Source organism: Neolamprologus multifasciatus, chromosome 16, assembly GCF_963576455.1.
Source record: "Neolamprologus multifasciatus chromosome 16, fNeoMul1.2, whole genome shotgun sequence".
Lineage (NCBI taxonomy): Eukaryota > Metazoa > Chordata > Actinopteri > Cichliformes > Cichlidae > Neolamprologus > Neolamprologus multifasciatus.
This window is the reverse complement of record NC_140454.1, coordinates 60143-86471: the sequence shown is the minus strand read 5'-3', so window position 1 is coordinate 86471 and position 26329 is coordinate 60143. Positions and strand designations below refer to the sequence as shown.

Below are 26329 nucleotides of genomic sequence, written 5' to 3'. Positions count from 1 at the left end.
TTAGACCAATGGAGACTCTAACTCACAAAATGACCAATTCCCTATCCAACTACCTGAGACTCTAACTCAGTATTATTTTCCTTTATCTTGGGACTCTAACCCAGTATTATTACTTATAATCTTACTTCAAGTTTCAACACTCATGAGATTTTTCATCAAAATCAAAACAGACACTCACCGGCAACTTTTACTGAATAGACATTTAATTTCATCGTCCAATTCAGCACACTTCGGATAAAATCAACAGGCCTGTGCCTACCTCTTTTATAAAGGCGCCTGTCCACTCAGTTCGATTGCCGGATAATGTCTGCCCGTCTGACCACCTCGGACCGTCCAAGCCTCCAAAACTTCCACCCCAATACCACAGGACGAGCCCCCAAAACTGTTACGGATTCAAATATTGGGGATGGATACAAGAGGAAAACCAAAATAACCACACTGGTCCGGCCGGGTCAAGTCAAACGATGATTTAATGAACACACGCGTGGGAGATGGACACCATACAGCAGACAGCATCAGATCTCAAACTCTTATAGCCTCTAGTGGCCCCCACCTAATCATAAAAGCCTAAACATTCACATTCTTTCTCTCACACAGCGCCTAAGCTACAACCTTGGCTCCCTGTTTATCTGCTCCTAATGAGATGGGGCAGTATGCTCTGTTCTCTTCTAATCAGACAAATAAGGTGATGACTTTCTGTGAACAATATTTCTTATAACTCAGCAGTACAATGCATCACAAAACAATATCATCCATTCACAACAAATCAGCAGTCTAATGTAATGCAAATCAATTTACCAAATGTAATAGTTATCACCTTCTTCTAATTCAGGAGCATAATGCAAACCAAAACTACATAGTAATTCACAATCTTTAATCAGGGGTCTAACATGGCACTAAGCAATATCATAATCCCACAAAGGCCACGCCTTATTCCATCACACATCACATGGTCATGATGGATAACCAATCCTATGCACGCACCACTGAACTAATCACCAAGTATGTTGTGTGTGTGGACTGCATGTACTGTATTTCCAAACATCTATCATCGATCAGACTAGAAGATTACAAGATTATAAGCTTGTAATCTTTTTGCTTTACTCAAGAACAAAATCAGCCTTCTGTCCATGTTCAAATAAAACTTTAAAAGTTTCTAAGTGGCACATTTCAGACTGTTGAAAAATAAACTGTACAGGCCACATTTTGGAAGCAAGAAATGAATTTGTGCATCTAATAAGACCGATTGTCATGCAGCACCACAGAAACATGTTCTATTATGTCATTGTAATCCATTCAGGTCTGCTATTATTACAAGGATAGTATTCAAAACAGGAAGGTCAGTTCTTCAGAAATCTCCGCTGGTGGTCAGAGCTTTGGATGATGGGTGAAATCACTGCTAGGCTGAATCCAAATGTCTGGACATGAGGAATGACTGGAGCGCTGAAGAATGCTTAGGGTGAACTCGTGTTTTAACCACTCTACTAAGGAGGCAGAAAGGGTCAGCATTAAAGGTGATGGGGGGTTGCAGTCAAGCACACTCTGACTGCAACAAGGAGCTCTGACTGATGACCATGATTTTTTTTTTAGTATTAATGTAAGGAGATGTTTGAATTTAAATATAGTACTTATCCACATCTGTACAGTGTCATCAAAGCGAGTCCTACCCTGCAGAGCACAGTGTGTCTGCACAGACTTAGTTTTAGAAAGCAAGTCTGCAAATAAGAGAAAAATCAGGACATTTGGATTCAGCCGCAGGGTTTCTATTTTTCTCCTTTTTTTCTCCTTGTTTGGAAGGTAGTTGGGCGAGGTTTTCCAGCTCCTGTTCTTTCAAAACTTATCAGTGGGAGTTTTATCCTCAGGTCCTTTACATGAATGCACTGCTGGCAAACCCTGCTCATCTACACCAAACTGCTGACATAATCGTACAGTTATACTTCACATACACATGTGTGTTGGTCTGTACCATCTGAAGGGGAGAAATATTCCTTGGTTATTTAATTAGAAAGGAGAATCTTTCAATAATTGGTCTTAAATTGCAGGTTGACTAAGTTCACTCTTTTCCATTTATTTATTTGTTTTTGCAATTTTATTTATGAAACAAAAGTCCAGTCTAAGTACTGTCAGTGCTGACCCCTCGGGGTCCCCTTTGTTCTTCAGCTGTCCGGTGGTCTGGGTATGGGTACAGATCTTTGCTCTGCTCTCTCCCTCAGAGCTACGACACAGAGCTCCTGTTGCCTAGAGAGAGCGAGCGCATCCCCATGCAGCCGGTTGTGGTGGTGAAGAGTGAGTCGGAGCCGTCTGCCATCAGCTTCATGGGAGCGCTACGGATACCCGTAAGTCACACATGCAAACCTGTGTCCATCACCTGCGTCACTCTGATGCTTTCACTGCAACAAAGTCTGACCAAGTCTCCTATCAGGCAAAAGTCTTTTGATGTTGTTTTAAGAGTGATGCTCTAAGAGCAGGATGTGTAAGATTGTTGTGTAAGTGCTTTAAGATAGAAAATCAATTCAGAAGAATCATCTTGTTTAGTTGCTCTGGTTTTTAGATCTTTTCTCTCAAAGTGAGAAAGAAACAACACTGAAAGGCTTATATTTGGACAGCTTTTGGAGTGATTAGCTTGCAGTTATCTGAGTTGCAAGCTGAGGCAGATCTAACGTAAGTCTGATTACTGTGTGCGTTTGTTTGTCTGCAGGGAGTGGTGGAGTTCTCTCTGTGTCTGCTGTTTGCTAAGCTGGTCAGCTATACTTTCCTCTTCTGGCTGCCGCTCTACATCACCAAAGCAGGTGAGGAGTACAAAGAAACCCCTCAGGCACGACTTCATGCATAGATTTTGACTGTGGATTAAAAAAAAAGATTACGTTGACAGACGTCCAATATGTCTAAATTTATACGTTGGCTATCTGAAGCAGGACACTGAATTATGGATAAATTGGCAAAAAAAAATCTGCAAAAATATTGGCCAACTGAGAGACTGGAGTAGTGTTTACAGCAGTATTTATCCTGTCAAAAAACATGACATCAGTCAATAGAAACATTTGAACTTCTTTTATTGTCATTGTGCAGTGAAATTAGCTAACAAGACCACATAGGTGCAAGAAAGTGACAAGTTTAAAAACAACAATATAAAAAAAACACTATTTACACAATGTATAAGTTACAAGAACATTGTGAGGGCGTAGATAAGGCATCATTTAATAAGTAAGGGTGAAGGAGCTCTAGTCATTAAGGATGGTGAAACCATAAGTTCAAAGTTTGGCTACTGTGCTGCAATTTAATACATACTAGATGTGTTGTTAAAAACAATAGGTAATACTGATAATGTCCTGTAGGTGTGAGAGCAGACAGTCAGCCAGGTCCTTACATAAACTGAACAGTTTTTATGAGCCTGGTTTGGTCAACAAAGGCCAGTTCACACTGGAAAAAGAGAAATCTATAGGACTGTGTGAAGATGGATTCATTTTGGTTTCTTTGGGTGCTGCATGAAACTTGTTTTTGTTACTCAACGACCAATGAGCTTATGAATGGGCAAGGCATTAAAACCGTCCACAGCTGTTAAGACTTGTCCCAGAGTGTTGGTCAGTGAAACAAGATTAAGTTGTTCTGAATATGAATGCAAGCCCCCTCGACTTCTCATTGTTTGTGCAGTACAGCCAGCAGTGACAACAAAACGTTCTTTCAGTCCTTAAACATGTAAACTGTGGTAGATCTTGAGCTTCATGAGTTACTGTGACCTTCTGGTTTCATTTGTAATTAATCCACAGAAACATTGTCAGCATGTAATATAACACAGTTAAAGACTTTTCTATTGTCTGTTTGTAATGTAGTAACTGGGTTATGTAGATATAAAACCAGTATGGTAAACTGAAAGAGGCTGATACAGAGTGTGGCAGAGTTGGACAGGCTTCTCACAGATCACGGAGCAGATGTTTTGTCCTCAGGATATTCTACAGTGAGCAGTCCACTCATGTGTCAGACTGTCAGCAGACTGCTGAAGAAGGAGAACTGACATAATAGACTCTGTGTTTGTGTGTTTCAGCTCACCTGGATGCCAAAAAGGCTGGAGATCTGTCCACACTGTTTGATGTGGAGGAATTGTGGGTATGTGCTGTTTGTGTGTGTCTGTGTTTAACCCTTTAAAACCGGTCAGAGCGGGCAAGCTCCATTTTGCGTAACTATTTTTAAATCCTCGTAGCACTGCAACCACGTGAGCTAGCGCAATAATTTTTTTTTTGCATATGAAACCGGAGGAGTTGTACTTACATCTTATGCCATCAGCTTGTCCTCGGTCACAGTTTCCTTCCACATATAGCTTTGCAAAAACTGCATAAAAAGCACTTGCAGCAACAAAAACATAATATTCCAGAAACACGCTTTGCCGATCCGATCAGCTGTTCATAACACTTCCTAGTCCATCAGGTGAACTATCGCATGTCCGCCATGGCCTGCCCGAAACCGGAAGTGACGTCATTTTCGCGGAAATGTAGTTTTTTTTTACCATCAAGGCCTCATGAGCCTATACTGGTGTTTTTAAAAGTTATCTTTGACTTTATGACTTTCTGTGTCGTTTCTGGGATGCTTAGAACTCATATTGCACTGCTGGAAATAGTTTATTTTGATGCATATGCTGCTTTTTTGCAAATTTGCATTATATTTATTTTTGTTTTTCCTGCAGTATATAAAAATTGGTGTATTTCAAAAGTAAAACTAAGAAGACACTTAAAATAAATTTCCTGTGGTGGGGAAACTATTTTGTGCAACTTTTTTGTATTTACAGTTTTGAGGGATAAGCCTCTTAAATTTCTCTAACTAGAAAATATGTTAAAAAACAAAAACGATTTTCAATTTTTTTTTGTAGTTTATTGCACTTTTTTGCAATTTATGTAATTTACTATGCACTTAATGCAGACATATTATTAAAATTTGGGCTATAATGTTGTATTGATGTATAGCAACTTGAAATGCTCCCAAAAATGCTCCACAACATGTAAAATATAATATAAGCTCTGGCGGACTTGGTTCTATGGTAGGTCTTAAAGGGTTAATGCTCGTCTGTCCCAGTGGACCTTCAGCCTCACTGTTTAGCAATGCTTGGGGACAAAATTGATGTCCCAAAGTTAGAGACTGTGTTTGTTTTTAATAGTCATTATTTTCCTGTATGAAAAAGTATGTTACAATGAAAAATGTCACTTACATATATCATATAGGAGACACACACACACTGTCTCCTATATGATATATTTAACTGACAATTTTTATTGTGACAACCAATGATTTGTACAGGAAAATAATTACTTTTCACAATGTTGCCCAAACTTTTGCATCCCACTGTATTAGTATGTTTGTCATTAGTATAATATGAAATAAATTCTACTTGTGTCAAGTCGGGTGCCAATATTTGCTGTGTAGTAGAACAGAGACATTTGTCATTATAAATGTTTATTTGAAAAAATATATAAATTCAGTAACAAAAACATTTAAACATAAATACATGAAATTTAACTATTTACAGAGAGACAGGAATAAAAAGGACCCAGCTTTGGAGTGGAAGAGCCTCAGGGAGAAGGAGGAGAAAAATAACAGCATTGTTTCTGCCCTGGAGAGCTGCTGCCTCATCAGAAAACTACTGATCATTAGGGTCCAATGTTTCCAAATTTAACACAGCTGTGCTGTTTTCAAAAGCTAATTTATAAATTTGAAAATTTCACGAATTCTCGTGTCTGAGGCGGCATGCTCCTCCAGAACAGGACAAGGCAGAGGAGGAAATGTTCTGTTGGAGATGGGCGTGGCCTCTTTAGGGACTCCAGGATGGCCAGCTCCACCGCCGATGGACCGTCCTGGGACCCGTCCCTCGCCCGCCTTCGAGCTGTCCTCCTCTGTGGGCCTGTGAAACACAGCACAAAACAACACTAAGTAATGAGAAGGCTGCTACTAGATTTTCATTTTCAAAATTGAAAAAAACATGATATAAACAGATTGGTTGTAGATATTTAGTAAAGGTGATCACAAGGGAATTCAAGCAAGTAAAAAGCTATCAGTGCTTGATGTTCATACCTGTGGGTGCAGCAGCTGAGGGACCAGGGACTGGGGAGCCAGGAGAAGAGACAGGGGAGGACTCTGCTGCATGATTACTTGACTCTATCAAGACAATATTAAATGTTAACAGGTTGAAGACAATAGTCATAGAGAATATTATATTATTATCAGTGTTGGGGAGTAATGGAATACATGTACCGCCGTTACGTATTTAAAATACAAAATATGAGTAACTGTATTCCGTTACAGTTACCGCTTAAAAAGGTGGTATTTAGAATACAGTTACTTTGTTGAAATAAATGGATTACACGGCGGTACTTCCCTGTTTCATATTGTTGTGGGTCAGGACTGTTTGGGTTTTGTTTGACAGCTACGTTCTGTTGTTCCAGGCGGCAGCGTTACGGTTGCCATGGTTACAGGGCGACGCTCTCTCGCTGCGTGTTTCCTGGGTGAGAGCGCCTGTTGTTGTTGTGCTAAGCTAATAGGCAAAATGCTACAGGTATAGCTCTAAAGAATGTAGCATCATAGGCAGTGTAGTCCGTGCTGCAGGGAGAATGGACTGCTGTACCCGTTATGTGTCTGTGAGCGAGGGAGGGAGAGAAAGGAAAAGTACGAGCTGTCATCGAGCAAAAACGGGAGCTGGAAGCATGTAAATATAATAATAACCACTGCAGCCAAGAAGAGTGCCTGACGAGCCCAGTTGTAAGTAAGCTATTAAGACTCGACTGTACGCCGTGTTCGTGTTTTCCTCCAAAAACAATAAGTTTCGTTGGAGCAGCCTTTCAACGCCTTTCTCTGTCTCTCGCTAGCAAACTTAACCCAGACAACAAAGTAAAGCTAGTTTTCGGCTACGAGCCCGACAAGGACCCCGCCTTATTAGCCAGAGGTCCCTTTACTACTGCCTACATTAATTCATTGTAAACATACCTTCTGACTGACACTCCCCTGCTGCCTCTTCGGGCTGTCCCTGGTCCTGGGGGAGAAGTTCTCCACGGTCCGCACCATATTGCCGCTTGTCTCCCACGGGGTGAGGAAGGGGTCCAGAAACCCCATGACCGCGAAGAACTTCCATCTTCTCCCCGATCCTGCTGCAGACCCACTCCTCTTCTCCTTCTCTGTCTTCTTCTCCTTATTATAAGTGTCCCTGAGGCTCTTCCACTTTCTCCTGCAGATGTCCTCTGAATAAACGCATTATCTTGTTAGCGGAAAGGTATTTGTACATCAGTGGGAAAATAGCGGGACAGTAGGCGGGCTTGCTAGCTTTTGCTAATTAATTTTAATTTTCATCGGGTCAGTCTGAAAATTAAAAAGAAGGAATGAACTTACCAGGTTGCCCGATCTCCTCACTTATGTGTCTCCAAGCTAGGTCCTTTTTATTCCTGTCTCGGTAGAAGTAGTAGCTAGTATCATATATCTCTGGATGATTAGCCACGGCACTGCTGAGCTTTTCCTCCATACTGAATGAAGAATCAAGGGCTTTTGCTGGATCTGCCCCTTTGACCTAGGTCAGATCCACGTCACCAGGCTCCTGATTGGTTGTCGCGGCGCGACAAAATGCAACACAAAAACTCACGTGTGTGGTTTTTTTCGCGAGTCAAACGCGCCAGACGCCCTACACTGACGCGCATTTCATGCGTTTTGGCGTTTTCGCGACGCAAATCTGCTTCCGAATTTTCGCGGGACCTGCAATCGCGTGTCATCGCGCTTTTCCATTGATTTTACATGTAAACCTGACGCTCTATTCGCGTCCATCGCGTTCGGTGTGAACACCGTTACCTTTAGAAGTAATCTGCTGCGTAGACAATAAAACTAGAGGATTTTTATTTTTTTACATGCATAGTAAACAAAGAAAAAAGATCGGGAGGACGTCACGGCCATCGTAACATTTAAAAATTAATAATTTTCTGTTGTAACCTTCAAAATAATAATGTAACCATACTTACGTTTCACTTTTCACGAAAACATCAGCACTTTTCGGGGTGTTTATTCCCGAGACTTCGCCACCGTTCTCTGCGTGCACAGGTCATTTGGTGACCTGTGCATGCCGAGAACGGTGGCCAGCCTCGCCATTGTCCGTAAGTTTTTCGAAATTCCACCGCTTGGCTCACAATTTGCAGATAGTTGTGTCGCTACCCGATTTGTGACCGTTGAAGAGATAAAAAGAAAAAAAACCCGCGTCCATCTCACATGCCTCTCTTCCAGGGTTTGTTTACAAACGCACCAAATGGCTTCCCGTCAGTAACTACTTCCGGGTCATAGGTGATTTAACCACAGCAGTTTTAAAAAATTGTATTTCAAGGTAAAAAATAATTAATTTTTTAATTAAGTAATTTGGTTTTGGTCCTTGATTTTATTTAATTTGTTTATATTGCAGTGTGGCCGTCTGAGAGAAAATACTTTTGAAAGAAAAAGTGTGTTTGTGTGTCTTTCTTTTTTTTAGACATAAAGGCCTTTATATTTTTAAAAAAGCACAGTTACTATTATCCAACATCATTATTCAACACTGATAGTGACACACAACACCAATTCTTTCACTTTTTGTTGCAGAACGACACGCTCAAAATCTTTAATTTTGGCTGAAGTTCGTTCATTGCTTGAAATATGAAAAAATGGCGCCATCTGATGGACAAATGAAAAAATTACAGGTTTAAGGTCCGGACTCCAAAATGGCACCATAACTGAGACAATCACATTAACCGTTGTAAAAATAATGGTGGTATGAAAAATAGCGTTTATAATGGGTTTCAATGGGGCAGAAATCGGCCACGAGGTTCGATAGTGGATGTATGCCTTTAGCTCAGCCATTTAAGCTCATTTAAGAAACTCAGACTGAAATTTTAAAATAAAATGAAAAAAAAATACATGTTTGAAAATTTGGCTATATTCCATTAAACACAGTGGAAATGGCGTGGAGTTAAAAAACGCAAAGGCCACGAAATGGTCCCAGGTTCTACTAATATTCAGATTTGTGATCTGAAAAATGAAGCCATGCAGTTTACAGAGCAAAAGAACAGAGGGACATTTTCCCATAGACATGCACACTGTGCATACACAGAAAGAGTCTCTCCCTGCTGGCCTTCAGACAGAATGCAGGTTTAAAATCTATTCAGCTTCATTTTTCAGACCTGGAAGCTTCGTGCATGTTTTGCATGTCTGTGGTTTTAGGTTTGTGATAATTAACCCTGATAGAGACCAGCTGTCAGGGTTTATGAAGCAATGTACAATATGATTACCATGAAGTATTATGATGATTAACGACTGAATGTGTCTTTCTGTCGTTAGCAGGCGTGATCTCTGATAAATTGGGGAAGCGAGCCACCACCTGTGCAGTCATGTTACTGCTAGCTGCTCCTACAGTAAGTCTTCACTGTCCTGCAACAGTCAGGAAAGATTGTCCACTGTGTGCTGCAACACTGTGAGAACACTCTTTGATTATGAAGCCTGCACAGGGGAGATTAGACCAGGTTTTTGGCTCCCCCTGCTGTGCAGCACTTGACACAGTCCCTTCATTAGGTGGTGCAGGTTGGCTCCGTTTTGCCTTCAGAACTACCGCGATCAGTAGCGGTTTTAGATACGGGCGACACGGGCGGTTGCCCGGGCCGGCATCGTGGTGGGGGCGGCATCGCGGCTGGTTCTCATGCTGCCCCGACATCATGCCAGCGCATATTGGGAATGGCATTGGTTTTCTATCGCCCATTTGCTGGGAGTAAGGGCGCCCTCCGTTTGCGAGGTGCGCCTGCTGCGGGGGATGCTCTGGCTGGCTGGAGCAGCAAAAATTACCAACTCGCAAAATAAAACAAATTACAAACAAACCAACAAACACGAAAACACCAGACATCATGATACAGACTTATCATTTGCACCGATGTTTTTTCAAAATTCTATACGCGAAAAGTGAGCGCGAGAGCCCTCGGTGCGCCTGCTCGCTGCTGAAGTCAAAGTAAACTTTATTTTCATCTCCGCTACATACAGTCCAGTATATAGAGAGACGAGACGACGAGGCTCCAGTTACAACAGTGCAAGTAAACAAACAATATATATAAGAAGAGTAAGAAAATAAATATACACTTTAGGACCAGGGGTAAAGGGATCAATAACAATTTAAAATGTATATTTTATATTTTGTTGATCTAAAGTGTCACACACAACCCGTTTTTAAACTTCTTTTCTCATTTTTTAAAAGAGAAAAGAAGAGGAGGAGTGTAGCGACTTCCACAGTCGCTAGAGGCCGGGGACTGAGCCTGTCTATTTGCCTCTCAACTTTACGCAATAATGCGAGAGGTGGAATTGCTTGCTTGTTTATTAAAGTGCTTGAAAAGTTTACAGAGCAACGTGATCGGCTCGCGATTCAAACTCTTAAAACATCACAGGCTCTAATGCAACAAGGGGAAACTCGTTGTGCTGCGGTCAACAAAAACTACGGCTACCCAGCCCTGCTCTCTGTCAAAATCAAACCAGTGAAAGACAGACTGACAACGCCCTCTTAATGTCGCCGCTAGCACCCACGTGACTCCCGTTACACATCACCATAGCAACCAAACAAATGAAAACCGAGTGATCATTAAAATTCAATACATTTAATTATGACTCCTACAAGGAGAAACGAGCAAAAGATACAGGTAAGCAGATGTGTCATTGGATAATGGCAGGTCATGTATCCTAAAACATTAAGAATCAGGATACTTTCTTAATCCCTAAGGAAATTATTTGGGTCACAGTTCCTCCAAGAAGAAATGGTAAAAATAGTAACAGTAACAGACTAAACTCCAAACAATATATACAATAATATAATATTAATTAGTCAGTGTCAATTGTTGATTTGTCCTGTTCTTATTGTATGACGAATTATGATGTCTGTTTAGTAGCCGTTTGCATACAACGTTTGCATACAATGCATACTCTGTCTCTCTCTTCGTGTGTGAGGAGTGGGGGGGGGGCGCCAGAGGGGGTGTTCGCCCAGGGCGCCAAACAGGCTAGGACCGCTACTGACCGCGATTCTTCATTTCATAGATCGATAGGTGCTCAAAACATTCTTCAGTTGTTGGCTGATTGTCTAGAAAGTATATTTTCTGTTCCAGTACATCCTGAAGGCACACTGTCAGGTGGAGATCTGGTGACTGCAGAGACCCTTTGAGCACAGTGAACTCACTTCACATGTGAAAAAACTAGCAGACAGAAACTGTCTCAAAATACCAAACCTGTGCAGTTTTTTGTTGTCCAAATTTTGGACAGTAAATGTAGCCTCAGTTTACTGCTGAGAGGAGTGACCCCCATCTGACATCAGCCATCATCAGCGCCGACCAGCCAACAACCACGCCATGTTCACAGACACTTATATCACCTCTTTTCCCTTTCTGATGCTCAGTTTAAACATCAACATCTTGACCTTGTCTACATCCCTAAATTGAGTTACTGCCATGTGATTGGCTGTGTATTTGCATTAACAACTTGTTGAACAAGTGTCCCCTATAAAGTGTCCAGTGAGTATAATTGCTGAGGAGCAAAGATTACAACACATTTCATGCTATTTTTATAGTAAAAGGCTTACATGTAAAAGTATGAGGTGATATTAGACATGTGAGCGTTAACTGTCCTGTTTTATTCTTTTCCTGCAGCTTTATGGCTTCTCCATGATCAGTGAGTTTGGTTTGGGGCCAATGATTGGTAAGAACATGCTACCACTGAATGATAGTTAATCAGTAGGTCTGGAACAATTTTCTGTTCCTTAATTGTAATACATGTAAATGAAAGGATAAAGGCATGTTAGCATATGCAGAACAGAAGCCAATCAAATTCCTCTCATACTGCAGGCTTATTCCTGGTTCCCAGGTTACTTAAAGTAGAATGGGAGGCAGAGCCTGCAGCTTTCTGGCCTCCTTCTGTGGAACCAGCACCCACTTTGATTCACGAGACGGACAATAAATAAATTCATATCAGCACTAGAGTTATCTCGCCCTTTGTCTCCAGGTGCTGAGGTCCGTACAAATTTAGTCACATGAGCTGGTTGCATTTATTACAGTAGGTTATCAGTCAGCGATTGAATGTCCAATCAAATCTAAATAAACACAAGTGACTTGTTTACTGTGGCATAAATGACGACTCTTGGTTATTCTCTCTGAGCTGCTGATGGTCAAGGGAAGTTGGCATTATTGGATACAATGTAGTGCCTTCAGAGCAATATCAGCTCACATTTACTGTAATTACATGAACACCCATTCTAATGAAGAGAAGTGCACATGCTAGTAAGACACTACCGGCAGGTTTGTGGAGGACACAAACACCTCAGCCTGCATGCATTTGTTTCCAGCAGTAAGATTTCAGTGGCTGCAGAATTTCCATTCCTTACAACCAGGATAAAACTTCCTTAATCTGTGTGCTTCAGGGATGCTGTTAGTGTGCGGAGGTCTAGTGAATGGACCATATGCGCTCATCACAACTGCAGTGTCTGCTGATTTGGTAAGGATGTTTAACACTACTGTAATTCGAGTTTGATTGTGTTTGTAAATCATCATTTATTTCATTTTAAAATCACCTTTCTCCCCTTGTCGTCTTTTCTCTGCCCCCCTTTCTTTATTTGGCTGTAGGGCACCCACAAGAGCCTGAAAGGCAACGCCAGAGCACTGTCTACAGTCACAGCCATCATTGATGGCACAGGATCTGTAGGTCAGTACTGCTGCTCAGCTTATGTTTACGGCTTGTTTGGATGAGAATGAGGGGTCTTATTAGGGTCCTATTAGTGATATGTATGATAGTAATAATTGTTAATAATTACATTTAACAAGTGCATGAATCCTCAGCCAAGAATTGATTTTAAATTTGTGTACAATCTGCGTGTTCAGAGTAATGAGGGCTCATTGGCTCAGGCTAAACAACGAAGCTCTGGCTTTGTTGGATTTGATGATAATAAACGATACAAATATCACTTTAGTTACCATTTAATGATGATTATGTTAGCATGCCTTGTGTTATTTTTGCTCATTTATAATCATCCCATGTAGAAATGTGAAGAGAGGATTCATGTACACGAATAATCTTGTTCATGTTTGTGATGTCAGGCGCAGCACTTGGCCCGCTGTTAGCTGGACTTCTGTCTGCAGGCGGCTGGGATCAGGTCTTCTACATGCTGATGACTGCTGACTTTCTTGCTCTGTTGGTAAGTCCTTTAACTTGCATCATATAAGATTACAAAATGACAAAACGAAAGCAAAAAATTGGTACCTATGTGCACATTAGCACAGAATACTGGCCTCTTTGAACACACTGATAGTTTTCCAGCTCTTTGGTTCAGTCACTGCTGATGTAAAGGTTTTTTGTAACAACAAGCAGTTGTTTTCAGAAAATCCATCAGTCACTACCTGCTCAGCAGAAAAGAGCAGACAGATGCAGAGACCAGCTAGTGAACCAGTGAAAAGTCAGATATTTAGCTCAGGAGCTAGAGACAAGAAAAATAAGACAATGTTGTGTTTTTACCCTTGTTTCTGATGCCCAATAAAATGCTCACAGATGAGCAAACAGATGCTCATACTAATGTGTAACCTTGCAGCTTTTGCTACGGCTCGTGACAAAGGAGCTGGCCTCATCTAAATCCCATCCTATCTCCACTGTAGAGTAAGTCCTCCTGTTATCTCGATCATGATTATACTCAGCCTGACTGCTGCTTTTGGTGCTGTACTGTGTATCTGCATTAATTTGATGTTCAAATGTTGGGCTGCTGGTTTTTTTGTTTGTTTGTTTGTTTTTATAACAAAACAGTTATAATACACTGAGAAGTACTTCAATGTTTATGTAGCCAAGTACAGGATAGGGTAGGGAAAGTTAAAGTAAGTTGGAGAGATTGGGCCAATAGCTAGATTCGTAGGAGGGATAAAGTGAGTTGCGTGGAGAAGAATGACTGGAGCCACAGGTAAAGTTGCTATGAATTGTATTAAACTATTTAGCAACAATTTAACAGCATTTCATGAACAGAAATGAAAACATAAAATAAAATACAGTGACAGCAATAATAATAACAATCAGAATCCTATCTGAGCTCAGATATGTCAGTCTTGCCGGCTTAATAGTCAGTGTTCAGTCAAGTCAAATCCAATAGGTCAAAAGTCTGTGATTGATGCGATTTCGTCCTACCGCACTGTTGCAATTGTTCATGAGAGAAGAGCAACCTGCCCTTCTGGGCCAACTCGGAATGGCTGTGGTTCGGTTCAAAGGGAAAGGCTCGCCATCTTCCTCGTCAGGAAGAAATCCAGGTCTCACGATCCCATAAAAAAACCTAGCCTGTAAACAACAGGACTATTACTAATTCAGTTCACACTCTAATGATATACATGGCCATATGTGTAAATAATGCAAGTGCTATAACAAAACAAGCACAAAACATTAATTCTAATTTCTAAATATAGTCTATACAGTGCATCTTAATCATGAATGCAATCTTTAAATCACAATCAGCTTATTTTATCATCAAGGTACACATTTCTATCAGAAATCAGAAATAAACCATAAACTATGGTAGATCATTTTTTTACAGTATTGCCCTTTAACTGAATTACAGGAGCATTGCTTTACACTGCATAGCAATGAAGCAATATATTATTTACACTCAATGTACAGAATAAAATTACCAAAAGAATATACAAAACCCACAGGCTGTAGTTTTACAGTATGTGGTAACGTATCAGCACAGTAAGAATACACACGGACATCTATCCAGTGCCGCTCGAGCATCAAATGTAACAAAAATAAAGTAGATTCATGACCTTTAAGATCAAAATTAACTTATTCCATCATCTTATTTTAGTGCATTTAATATTCAACAAGTAATACTAGAATATCATCAGCACACAAGCTGAGTGCTCAGAATGGCTGAACTCCGTGGGAAACCCCGTGTGTTCTCCCACAGTGAAAACGTGGTCAGCTACAGCTACAGCTATAAGCACCAGGCTAGTTAGCTTTTCAATTAGCCTGATTCACCCAGTCCCAGTTTAACTCACCAGCACACTTCTAATGTTCAACTCTCAGAGAGGATCTTGTCCACTTCATCCGCTCCCGTGCAGATCTACAACATTGAAATTGGGCCATTATATTCCCCGTTAACTTCTTGTTAGCTTTTTAGCTTCAAGGTTAGCTTAACAGCTTCTGACTCACCGCGATGGTTTCAAGGTCCAAAATGTTCACAACAAATCAGGTCCGTTTTTCCAAGGTCCATGCAGATCTCCGGTATGGATATTTGCTCAATTTATCAAGTTAATAGTTATTTTCCAGCAAAAAGCTTGGCGGTGAAAATCAGCAATGGTTTCATGCACCTCCGTCTCTCTCTGTGTCTGAGCACGTGACGGTACAGAGCAGGGGAAGGCGGGGCTTGTTCCTTCCTAATCAGTAGGGGTGTTAAATATACTCTTTGGGTTTTATTCTTATATTTATAGTATTTATCTTTTATTATTGATTTACTTTTGATCAACTCAGTGATTAACAGAGTAATGATGAATCACAATTAACAATAACAATGTTGTAGTGCATTACTGAGTTGTGTAAACTCACTGGGTTACATCCTCCCCCCTTAAATCTCATGCACGTCCCCGTGCATGGCTCTAGTGGAATAGTCAACATCATGAGCAAGGGAGTCGATGAAAGCTTTGTTCAATCCTTGAAAGAGTGATTTAACCACTGTTACTAGTGGGTTACCTAGCTGAGGATAAGTGAGTCTTTGGGACGGTTGGCAAATTCTTTCAGATCTTCTGATCTGTGTTTCTGTTTGCAAGGTCTCAGGTTCATCATTGTTTTGAACTTGTCTTTCAGGTGAAAGTTGATGAGTTGGGTTCTCTGACAACGGTGAATCTGACAAACTGGTCAACAAAACATTTTTGTCTTTTCGAGTGTCTGTTTCAGACTCACTTGGTGTGTTGTTTTGTAGGCTTGTGTCACTTTCACTTGGTGGTAAGTTTGCTTCACTTTCACATTCTGTCTGAGGTAGGTCTGTTTCACTGTCCATTTGAGGTAAGTTGGTGTCAGTTGAACTTCCAATTTCACCTTCAGGTAAGTATGTTTCAGTTTCGTTCTCAGTTTCCTGCTCAGGTAAGTATGTTTCAGTTTCGTTCTCAGTTTTCTTTTCAGGTGAGACTGTCATGTCCGGTAATGTGTTAGGTTGTTCGTTATCATTTACAGGATATTTGTTTTGTTTGAATCCTTGTGTTGGCGGCATGGCACATACTTGGTAGAAATGTCTGTCTTTCACTTGTGGAGGTTCAGGGTAATAAAACTCATCTTCCTCTTCCTCAAGTGTTTGGTCGGAGTCAACTTCCAAAGCTGAACTTTGTCTTGTGCGTGGTCTGTTAGTTTTTGTGACTCGCTCTGGTTCATGCTCTGTTGGTGAGAGAAATCCACAGGGAAGTAACATCTCTGTGGAGTGTTCTGTTGGGTCCATCTCCGTTTTCCGGTTTTACAGTATATACTGGTAAGTTTTCCATTTGTTTGGTGATGATATATACCGTTTGCTCCCATTTGTCCGCTAATTTGTGCTTCTCTCTCAGACGGAGATTTCGAACCAAGACTCGGTCTCCCACATGTAGTGTGGATTCACGGATGATTTTGTCAAACTGTTTCTTGTTTTTGTCAGCTACTTTCTGGGAGTTTTTGATGGCTATTTCGTAGCTCTGTTCGAGGTAGCTTTTCAACTGTTTGACGTATTGAGAGTGAGTCAACTGTGGCTTGTTTGGCTGTGGCAGGCCAAAGGCAATATCAATGGGCAAGCGAGGCTGTCTACCAAACATTAACTCATAAGGAGAATAGCCTGTTACATCATTTTTTGTACAGTTATAAGCGTGAGTAAGTGGTTTTACGAAGTCACGCCAGTGATGTTTCTCAGTGTCTTTCAAGGTACCAAGCATACTGAGTAACGTGCGATTGTATCGCTCAACAGGGTTGCCACGAGGATGATAAGGACTTGTTCGGACTTTGCGGATCCCGAGCAGAGAGCACAGTTCTTTGATTGTACGCGATTCAAAGTCTCTCCCTTGATCGCTATGAAGTCGCTCTGGAAAGCCATAATGAACTAGGAAGTTATCCCATAAGTTCTTTGCAACGGTGGTGGCTTTCTGGTCTTTGGTTGGAATGGACACAGCATACTTTGTAAAATGATCTGTGATCACTAGGACGTCTTTAGTATTTTTACTGTCTGGTTCTATTGAGAGGAAGTCCATGCAGACTAGCTCCATGGGCCTGGAAGTTTTAATATTTACCAGAGGAGCAGCCTTATCTGGCAGGGCTTTTCTACGGACACATCTCTCGCAAGCTTTCACTTTCTTTTCGACATCAATTGCCATTTTTGGCCAGTAGAAACGTGACCGAATGAGTTCCAGTGTGCGTTCGACCCCTAAATGCCCCATGTTGTCATGAAACTTGTCAGTTATGGCCCACTTTAAAGCTAGAAATTCTAACTTGTGGGCGGGGTATCTAGCTTCACTACGGGATAGACCACGACTTGCATAGGCTATAACCTGTGTGGTTCCATTCTGCACTTGATAAAGAGCTGCCCCAAGTCCGGTTGTACTGGCATCTGTGTGTACCAGGTAAGGTAGCTTTGCATCGGCATACCCAAGGACTGGTGAGGTGGTGAGTTTTTCAATAATAGTTTGAAACGATTTCTGGCACTCTGGTCCCCAACGATCACCAAAGGGTTCTTTGGGGTTAAGATACTTTGGATCACTGGGTGGGTTTTTACAATGCTTTCGTCTCGGAGGATAGCCAGCTGTGAGGGAGGTGAGGGGCTTGACAATTTTTGAGTAATCTTTGACAAATCTCCGGTAATAACCGGTAAAACCAAGAAACGATTGGAGTTCTTTTAAGGTTTGGGGTCTCGGCCAGGTCTTGAGTGCTTCAGTTTTTTCGGGGTCAGTCTTTACGCCGTCTCTAGATACAATGTGGCCTAGATAACGGACTGATGTTTGGAAGAAACGACATTTGTCGGGCGAGAGTTTCAGCCCGTACTCTCTGAGTCGCTCAAGAACATGAATGAGTCGGGTCTCATGATCTTCAAGGGAACTGGAAAAGACTATCAAATCATCCAAAAAGACTAACACTTTTTTCAGATTGATGTCTTTCATACACTTTTCCATAAGCCTTTGGAAAGTGCTTGGGGCATTTGTTATTCCCTGAGGCATACGATTAAATTCGTAGAAGCCGAAGGGGCACACGAAGGCTGTCTTTGGCTTATCTTCTTCACACATCTCGATTTGATAGTACCCTGACTTAAGGTCCATCACAGAGAACCACTGAGATCCTGCAAGAGCAGAAAATGACTCCTCTAAGTTTGGCAGGGCATAGGCATCGCGGATGGTCTGCAAGTTAAGCTTCCTAAAATCAATGCATAACCGCACATCACCATTCTTTTTGCGGACCACCACTATTGGTGATGAGAATGGAGATTCAGATTCTCTGATTATGCCTGCATCTAAGAGGGCTTGTAAGTGCTTTTTAACTGCCTCGTAATCATGGGGATGAATCGGGCGACATCTCTGTTTGAAGGGGGTTCCGTCTTTTAAGTTGATGTGATGTTTTATATGTGTGGCATGCCCAAAATCAAGATCATTGTGTGAGAAAACATCAGAGAAGGTGTTTAGCTTGTCAGCTATCTTCTCTTTCCACTCTTCAGATAGTGGTGATTCACCAAAGTCGAAACTGAGAAGGGGTCTTGAGGTTGAAGTCTGCTGCTGAGAGTTACACGTTGCAGACACCTTTTGGTCACCTTTCTCAGGCTCAGGACATGGCATGACACAGTCAGGGGCAACTAACTCAGCAATTACACAGTTAGTGGGCAGTGTAATGTCATGGTTAGTCTCGTTTCTCAGCAACACAGGAACTTTATAAGGTCCGTGCTTTGGCAGAGATATAAGGCAACAATTTACAAACACACCACCAGGTAGGGAGCCGGTAGTGGGCTGTTCAATAAGTGCACACTGTTCAGGCTTAGCGTGGCTAGCATGCATAAAACCTTCCACTAGTAGCTTTTGATTTGCAGGAAGGACTTCTTGGGTTCTACTTTGAAGTTTTACCAAGCCGATCTTGCCACTGTCAGTTTGTCTTTTTCTGGATGCTAATGTCTTTAGCACTTGTTGGTATCCATAAGGGAGTACCTTAAAGTCAGGTAGGTGCTCTCACAAAGATGCTCATATAAGGGGTCAAGTGTATTTGTACCAATTAGTAGAGGTGTGTCTGAGTTTGAGCGAATGTCAGGGACAACTAAGGCAAGAGTAGATAGTTCAAGCTCTGACTGATCGAGATCTTTTGGGAACATGATACTCGTCTCAATGTATCCCAAGTAAGGGACTGTCTGACCATTCGCACCTTCGACCTCTAGGAGATCACTGATGGGTTTTATAGGATGATCAGGTAAGTGTTCTTGATAGAAAGATTTGGCAATAGTGGTTACTTGAGAGCCTGAGTCAAGCAAGCAACTACATTCAACGCCGTTGATAACAACTCTGGCTGTGCATTTTCTACCCACAAGTCTTTTGGGAAGTTTAGGCACTGAGTGAACATTAGCTGTTTCACATTGGGCTTTTGTTGTCTTTTTCTCAGTGGGACTTGGTTCAGATTTAGCACCCATCTGTCCCGCGACAGGGGCTCCTTCTAGTTTAAATTAAAGGACTCATCAACTGGTCTGGATCTTTCCCATTCTCGCTGCTTTTGTCTGAGGGCATTCCTTTTAGCTGCTACTAATGCTGAGTTGGGATCATTACTACAGCTGGAAGCGATATGACCATCTTCTCCACACTTGAAACAGTATCCAGGTTTGGGTTTGGTTGACACTGCAGCAATTTGTGGTATCTGTTCCAGCTTGTTCTGAGTTTTGGTACTTGTGTTCCTTTTTGCTTCCTTTTGAAGTTTCTGCAATCTTTTCTCTGTTTTGTCCGCTCTGAGCTGTGCGATTTGAGACCTGAGGTCAGCAATTTGCTTCTGGAGGTCAGACGAATTGCTGTCCATTTCATGCTCATAATCGTTCCTACCTTGAGAGCGTGTGGTTTGCACGTTAGAATAAACACGAGTCTTTTGGATCCCCAAATGTTGTTTCATGCGGGTTGCTTTACTTGCCTGTTTGTCCTCCTCAGTGCGTAGTTGGAGGAGTAGCTCTGCAAAATGAGGTGGGTCGTCTTTCTTTTGTTCAAGTTGAAGGTTTGCAATCAATGAGCTGTCCCAACACCCTCTACAAAACTGTCTCAGGAGCTGTTTATTGATGTCACTAGAAGCAATTCCGTCTCTTTTTATGACTAGGTTTAACACTGTGTGCAATCTTTGCAGGTAATGTGAGGGTTTTTCACCTCCATTTTGATTGGTGTTTAAAAAGCGAGCAAAGAGTTCGTCACCGTCTTCTACAGTTGCATAGGCAGAATCAAGATGTTCAAGGTAAGTTTTGGGGTTTGCTTTTGGACCAAGAGCTTTCACCAGGTCCGCTGCAGGGGGTGAAAGACTTTCAACAATCTTTCGCACAACTTGAGTTTCGGTGAGCGAGGGATCAGTCAAGCAAAACTCTACGCTGCTGCGCCAAGTGTCATAGTCAGTTTCGAAAGGAGGATGTGGAACTCTTCCTGAAAAAGGTTTCAGTCTGTATTGCGAGTTTGGTGGGGGAACGACTTCACTGCTTTTAACAATGTGCTCTACAATAACCCGCTGCACTTCAGGCGTGCTTAGAAGGTTAGTGGGAATCTGAGGGGTTTGTTTCTCAGCTTCTGCTGGTGGGTGAGTACTCAGGGCACTTACATGGTCGCTATTGGGTGTTAAAGAGGGAGAAGGTAGGGCGTCATCACTGTGGGGCACTGGCTCTTGTTCAGTGGAAGGCTCAACTGTGTGGACATCCCCTCCCAATGACTCCCCAATTTTAGCTAGTTCATCCATCAAAAGGTCTTTAAAGGATCGGTTGCTTCGTGCTGCCACATCTTTAAGCTGTGACAGGTAAGTTACAGTAGCTGATGCGCTGGTTTCAATGCTATACGCACTGGCTAGGTCTTGAATGTGATAGACAACTTCTGGTTTCAAAGTGCAAGGTCTGTCATAAGGCAAATATCTTTTCTCTAGTTCTTTAGCAGTAGCCTCATGTTGAAACTCCACAATAATCTGACCACCAGTTGGTAACTTAATCTGCCTACTGACAGGACCGAAAGCTTCTAAGAACTCAATTATGTCTTTATCAATGTCTGTGTTAGTTAAACCACTGACCAAGACAGCATTTTGAACTTTAACATTCTCTGTTTTCACAACTTCCATTGTTAGGACACGTAAAAGTACCAGTAGAAAAAAAAACAAGTCACTGTGAAGCTCCAGGCACTCTTAAATGTTTTATTAAATTTTGGTTGGACTAACAACTCTGCAAACCCTCCTGGCTGGCTCGCCACTTTCTGTAGCCAAGTACAGGATAGGGTAGGGAAAGTTAAAGTAAGTTGGAGAGATTGGGCCAATAGCTAGATTCGTAGGAGGGATAAAGTGAGTTGCGTGGAGAAGAATGACTGGAGCCACAGGTAAAGTTGCTATGAATTGTATTAAACTATTTAGCAACAATTTAACAGCATTTCATGAACAGAAATGAAAACATAAAATAAAATACAGTGACAGCAATAATAATAACAATCAGAATCCTATCTGAGCTCAGATATGTCAGTCTTGCCGGCTTAATAGTCAGTGTTCAGTCAAGTCAAATCCAATAGGTCAAAAGTCTGTGATTGGTGCGATTTCGTCCTACCGCACTGTTGCAATTGTTCATGAGAGAAGAGCAACCTGCCCTTCTGGGCCAACTCGGAATAGCTGTGGTTCGGTTCAAAGGGAAAGGCTCGCCATCTTCCTCGTCAGGAAGAAATCCAGGTCTCACGATCCCATAAAAAAACCTAGCCTGTAAACAACAGGACTATTACTAATTCAGTTCACACTCTAATGATATACATGGCCATATGTGTAAATAATGCAAGTGCTATAACAAAACAAGCACAAAACATTAATTCTAATTTCTAAATATAGTCTATACAGTGCATCTTAATCATGAATGCAATCTTTAAATCACAATCAGCTTATTTTATCATCAAGGTACACATTTCTATCAGAAATCAGAAATAAACCATAAACTATGGTAGATCATTTTTTTACAGTATTGCCCTTTAACTGAATTACAGGAGCATTGCTTTACACTGCATAGCAATGAAGCAATATATTATTTACACTCAATGTACAGAATAAAATTACCAAAAGAATATACAAAACCCACAGGCTGTAGTTTTACAGTATGTGGTAACGTATCAGCACAGTAAGAATACACACGGACATCTATCCAGTGCCGCTCGAGCATCAAATGTAACAAAAATAAAGTAGATTCATGACCTTTAAGATCAAAATTAACTTATTCCATCATCTTATTTTAGTGCATTTAATATTCAACAAGTAATACTAGAATATCATCAGCACACAAGCTGAGTGCTCAGAATGGCTGAACTCCGTGGGAAACCCCGTGTGTTCTCCCACAGTGAAAACGTGGTCAGCTACAGCTACAGCTATAAGCACCAGACTAGTTAGCTTTTCAATTAGCCTGATTCACCCAGTCCCAGTTTAACTCACCAGCACACTTCTAATGTTCAACTCTCAGAGAGGATCTTGTCCACTTCATCCGCTCCCGTGCAGATCTACAACATTGAAATTGGGCCATTATATTCCCCGTTAACTTCTTGTTAGCTTTTTAGCTTCAAGGTTAGCTTAACAGCTTCTGACTCACCGCGATGGTTTCAAGGTCCAAAATGTTCACAACAAATCAGGTCCGTTTTTCCAAGGTCCATGCAGATCTCCGGTATGGATATTTGCTCAATTTATCAAGTTAATAGTTATTTTCCAGCAAAAAGCTTGGCGGTGAAAATCAGCAATGGTTTCATGCACCTCCGTCTCTCTCTGTGTCTGAGCACGTGACGGTACAGAGCAGGGGAAGGCGGGGCTTGTTCCTTCCTAATCAGTAGGGGTGTTAAATATACTCTTTGGGTTTTATTCTTATATTTATAGTATTTATCTTTTATTATTGATTTACTTTTGATCAACTCAGTGATTAACAGAGTAATGATGAATCACAATTAACAATAACAATGTTGTAGTGCATTACTGAGTTGTGTAAACTCACTGGGTTACATTTATATTATCAAAAGAAATACAGAACTTTCAAACATGCAGATAATAAAGTTGAATTCTACTCATATAGATTAAATACAACATGATGAGTGTGAACACTGGCTTTGCCCCCCAAAATAAATAGGCTTAATCTACGATCACTATGATCGATAGCCCTGGTGGTGGCAGCCTTTTAATAAAAACGCTCAGGAAAAGGGGGCACAAAGACATACTTTTCTTTCCTATTCTCATTTAAAATGTCGAGCTTTTAATAAATAATTATCTGACTCTTACACCCAAAGTTTTAATCTGATGTAAAATATATAGAAGTCCATTACTGTATATAGTAACTGTTAAGTCTAATATACCCTAGTAAGCTACAGTACTTTTTCCTTTGGGAAGATACCATCTGTGCAGTCTGCAATTCTGTTGAAGAAAGATGTTGAATCTATTTAATTATTCTTGAAAAATAATTTCTTTCTGTGCATTTTCCCCCCTGCATCAAATTAAATTTGATTACATCGATTAAGCATCATGAGCTGGAGGGTGGGGGGTGGTTCCCTATTTTTTTTTTTGCTGGGAGTTTGCAACCCTATTAGTTAGGTTGCTTGATATTTCTGCTAAGTACTCTTTAAAATACCAGAATAGGGAGGATGGAGCAGGTTTACGTTTATTAGATTGATCAGTATTGCTGAACTATGAAATATTTTGTTGTATTTTTTACATACAGGTATAACAGAATAGCTTTAGTGTTGTTATTTATTTAAACTTGAGTATAAACTTATACAAAATGCAGCAAGATATTAAAAAAAACGTTTTATTGATTAAAAAACACACTATATCGGATTCATATCGGTATCGGCAGATATCCAAATTTATAATATCGGTATCGGACATAAAAAAGTGGTATCGTGCCATCTCTAGTTTCAGCTGTCGTTGTCATTATCTACATGCATGTTAGAGTCACCCACAATAATCATTTTAAAATTATTTGAAACTCTGAGTAAGAACCAGGTGGACGATGGATTACAGCAAATAAAACTGTTTTTTGAATTTTCTGGCTAAGATGCACAAGCTAAGTGTCAGGCTTTAAAGTGTCAGTCAAGATTTAAAACTCTGTGTTTGGTTGGTTTGGGCTGGCTGTAGTTCAGAAGGTTTACACAAGAACTACACATCTGAAATAACTCAGACATAATTTAAAATTATGTTGCTGATGTCTCTGTGCCAAATTCTTCTGTGGTCTTGTAAGTTTATGGAAGACCAGCACCAGACATGTTACACATTAAAGATCTTATTCTCTTTATTTTTCTTTTTTTTTGTATGTGTGTATGGTTGAGCTTTTACTTGAGTTTCTTAAAAAACAGTCCAAACTTGGTTCATGACTCGAATATTCTTGTCCTTGTACGACTACAGTCAGTGATCGACTATGTGTTCTCGGGGGCTGAATGTGAACATAACATGTGCAGATTTTATTTCCTAAAAACAAACCAACTGTAATGTTCTCTCGTGGGCAGGAAGTTCACTGGTGGTGACTGTAAAGCTTAATGACTCAACTTATCAACACAGCGTTAATGTTTGTCTCTTGTTCACAGGTTGAAGGAACACTGAGCACTTTGATTGCACTGCGTACACACATAGACGCAGAGTGCAATGAAACCACTTAAGGCTGATATGGATTGTGACTGGACTGTCCTGACAGATGAAACTGATTGTTAATAAACCAGCGTGTATGCTTGTGTGCGCCTACAATCATGCTGCAGTGCTTTACTGATGAAGACCTATGACTGAAGTTGCAGCTGCTGCACATGAGACAGCAGTTTAAAAGTCTCATGTGCACTTACTGTACTTGCATAACTTCCCAATGTCCGTCTTAGCCCTTGAATTCAGTTTGAACCTGATGACTGGTATGTCCTGCTGCTCACTTGTATGTTGGAACTTTTTCAACCTTACCTGTCCAATTAATTTAAGGGGCTATTTGTAATTTTGTGCCTTTTACAGTGGTACCTAGCTTTGATAGTTGTTTTTTAAAGCTATCAATCACAGAATTAAGAGCTTCATCAAAGTAGGGGTCGTTGCCAGGACTAAAATAACGTCAGACCTGCTACAAAAACAGCAAGCATGCATACTTTACTTCCTGTGTAGTTCTGTAGCAAATATACAGAAAACATACATGATAGAGTCTCAGGTAACACTGTACTCGCCCAGGACTTCATGATAAATAGCACTTTAACGATTGTAGTTCTGCCAATTAGAACCACTAAAACTGGAAACACCACAGGTTGCTAGGTCTTTGTGTCCTTACTGTCTTTTTTGTATGAATAGTGTTTTATATTGTTGGTGTTTGTATTGGCAAAATTTTCATACAGTTCATTTATTTGGTGCCATGTGAGCTGTCTGTCAAAGTGTGAGGCTTATGAGGAGGACTCTATGCCCATACTGATATTTTTATTTTTATTGTTGTACTGGGATAAATTCATATACCTCTACCCAAAACCTGGACAGAACCACTTCTTAATATCGTGCCTAGAGCTGTTAACTTTTTTGAAACATGAACTTAATCAGATAGCAGTCATCTGGAAAAAGTGATGCAGAACTAATTCCATCATATCTGTTCAACAGATATGATGGAATTAGTTTAGAAGAAGGAAAACAAAGACCAGCTCGTTGAACCAAAGAGATGATGGGATTGGTTTTGTTTACATGTGTATTTATTTTGAAAATCATTTTTGTTTCCTTTTCCATTGTCCTGTGGTAGTTTGTGATTTAGTAATAAAATGAATGTAGCTGAGCTCTCTCTCTCTCTCATATATATATATATATATATATATATATATATATATATATATATATATATATATATATATATATATATATATATATATATATATTGTTCTTGTGATCTTATACACATTAAAAATTCACAAACTGTATATCATGAATTAAAACATTGATTTATTTTTCTGCAGATTTATGTTTTAATCATCAAGAGTGATATATTGTATGTATTTAAAAGATGTGAAATAGGTTTATGTAACTGTATTTTAAAGGGGATCTTGGTTGTACTCTTAAGACAATATCCTTGGAACAAGACCACATGTAAATGTTATGTGTCAGTGATAAGATTAATACTTGAGACCTTGTGTGCCTTTCTTGGTTTTTGCAGGGGGGG

At 40.6% G+C, this 26329-nt stretch overlaps 2 protein-coding genes across 2 annotated transcripts in view; one reads left to right on the top strand and one right to left on the bottom strand.

The window, feature by feature from the left end:
• The window catches only part of LOC146499908 (glucose-6-phosphate exchanger SLC37A1-like), a gene marked incomplete at its 5' end in the record, with an annotated part of 39242 nt that extends 13915 nt beyond the window's left edge, over nucleotides 1-25327 (top strand). The window contains 11 exons of the mRNA XM_085135889.1: nucleotides 1301-1339; nucleotides 2214-2336; nucleotides 2699-2789; nucleotides 4043-4117; nucleotides 9322-9395; nucleotides 11655-11703; nucleotides 12422-12495; nucleotides 12624-12702; nucleotides 13095-13192; nucleotides 13583-13647; nucleotides 24753-25327. Coding sequence (XP_084992015.1) covers nucleotides 1301-1339; nucleotides 2214-2336; nucleotides 2699-2789; nucleotides 4043-4117; nucleotides 9322-9395; nucleotides 11655-11703; nucleotides 12422-12495; nucleotides 12624-12702; nucleotides 13095-13192; nucleotides 13583-13647; nucleotides 24753-24768 — 783 coding nt within the window. The remainder of the gene's footprint in view (nucleotides 1-1300; nucleotides 1340-2213; nucleotides 2337-2698; nucleotides 2790-4042; nucleotides 4118-9321; nucleotides 9396-11654; nucleotides 11704-12421; nucleotides 12496-12623; nucleotides 12703-13094; nucleotides 13193-13582; nucleotides 13648-24752) is intronic.
• Nucleotides 5742-7526, bottom strand: LOC146499909 (uncharacterized). The gene is made up of 4 exons (XM_085135360.1): nucleotides 7366-7526; nucleotides 6967-7217; nucleotides 6058-6141; nucleotides 5742-5887 (listed from the first exon to the last, which is right to left on the bottom strand). The coding sequence occupies exons 1-4, from the start codon at nucleotides 7493-7495 to the stop codon at nucleotides 5798-5800; spliced, it is 555 nt and encodes a 184-aa protein (XP_084991486.1). The 5' UTR covers nucleotides 7496-7526; the 3' UTR covers nucleotides 5742-5797.
• Nucleotides 25328-26329: the final 1002 nt, after the last annotated feature.

Bases quoted from the DNA above. Each gene is read 5' to 3' on its own strand.
- LOC146499909 (XM_085135360.1), bottom strand. From the start codon at position 7,495: ATGGAGGAAAAGCTCAGCAGTGCCGTGGCTAATCATCCAGAGATATAT. The intron at 7,218-7,365 runs GTAAGTTCATTC...GCGTTTATTCAG, and splicing joins TGAGGAGATCGGGCAACCTG to AGGACATCTGCAGGAGAAAG. The intron at 5,888-6,057 runs GTATGAACATCA...TGTGTTTCACAG, and splicing joins CTCAGCTGCTGCACCCACAG to GCCCACAGAGGAGGACAGCT.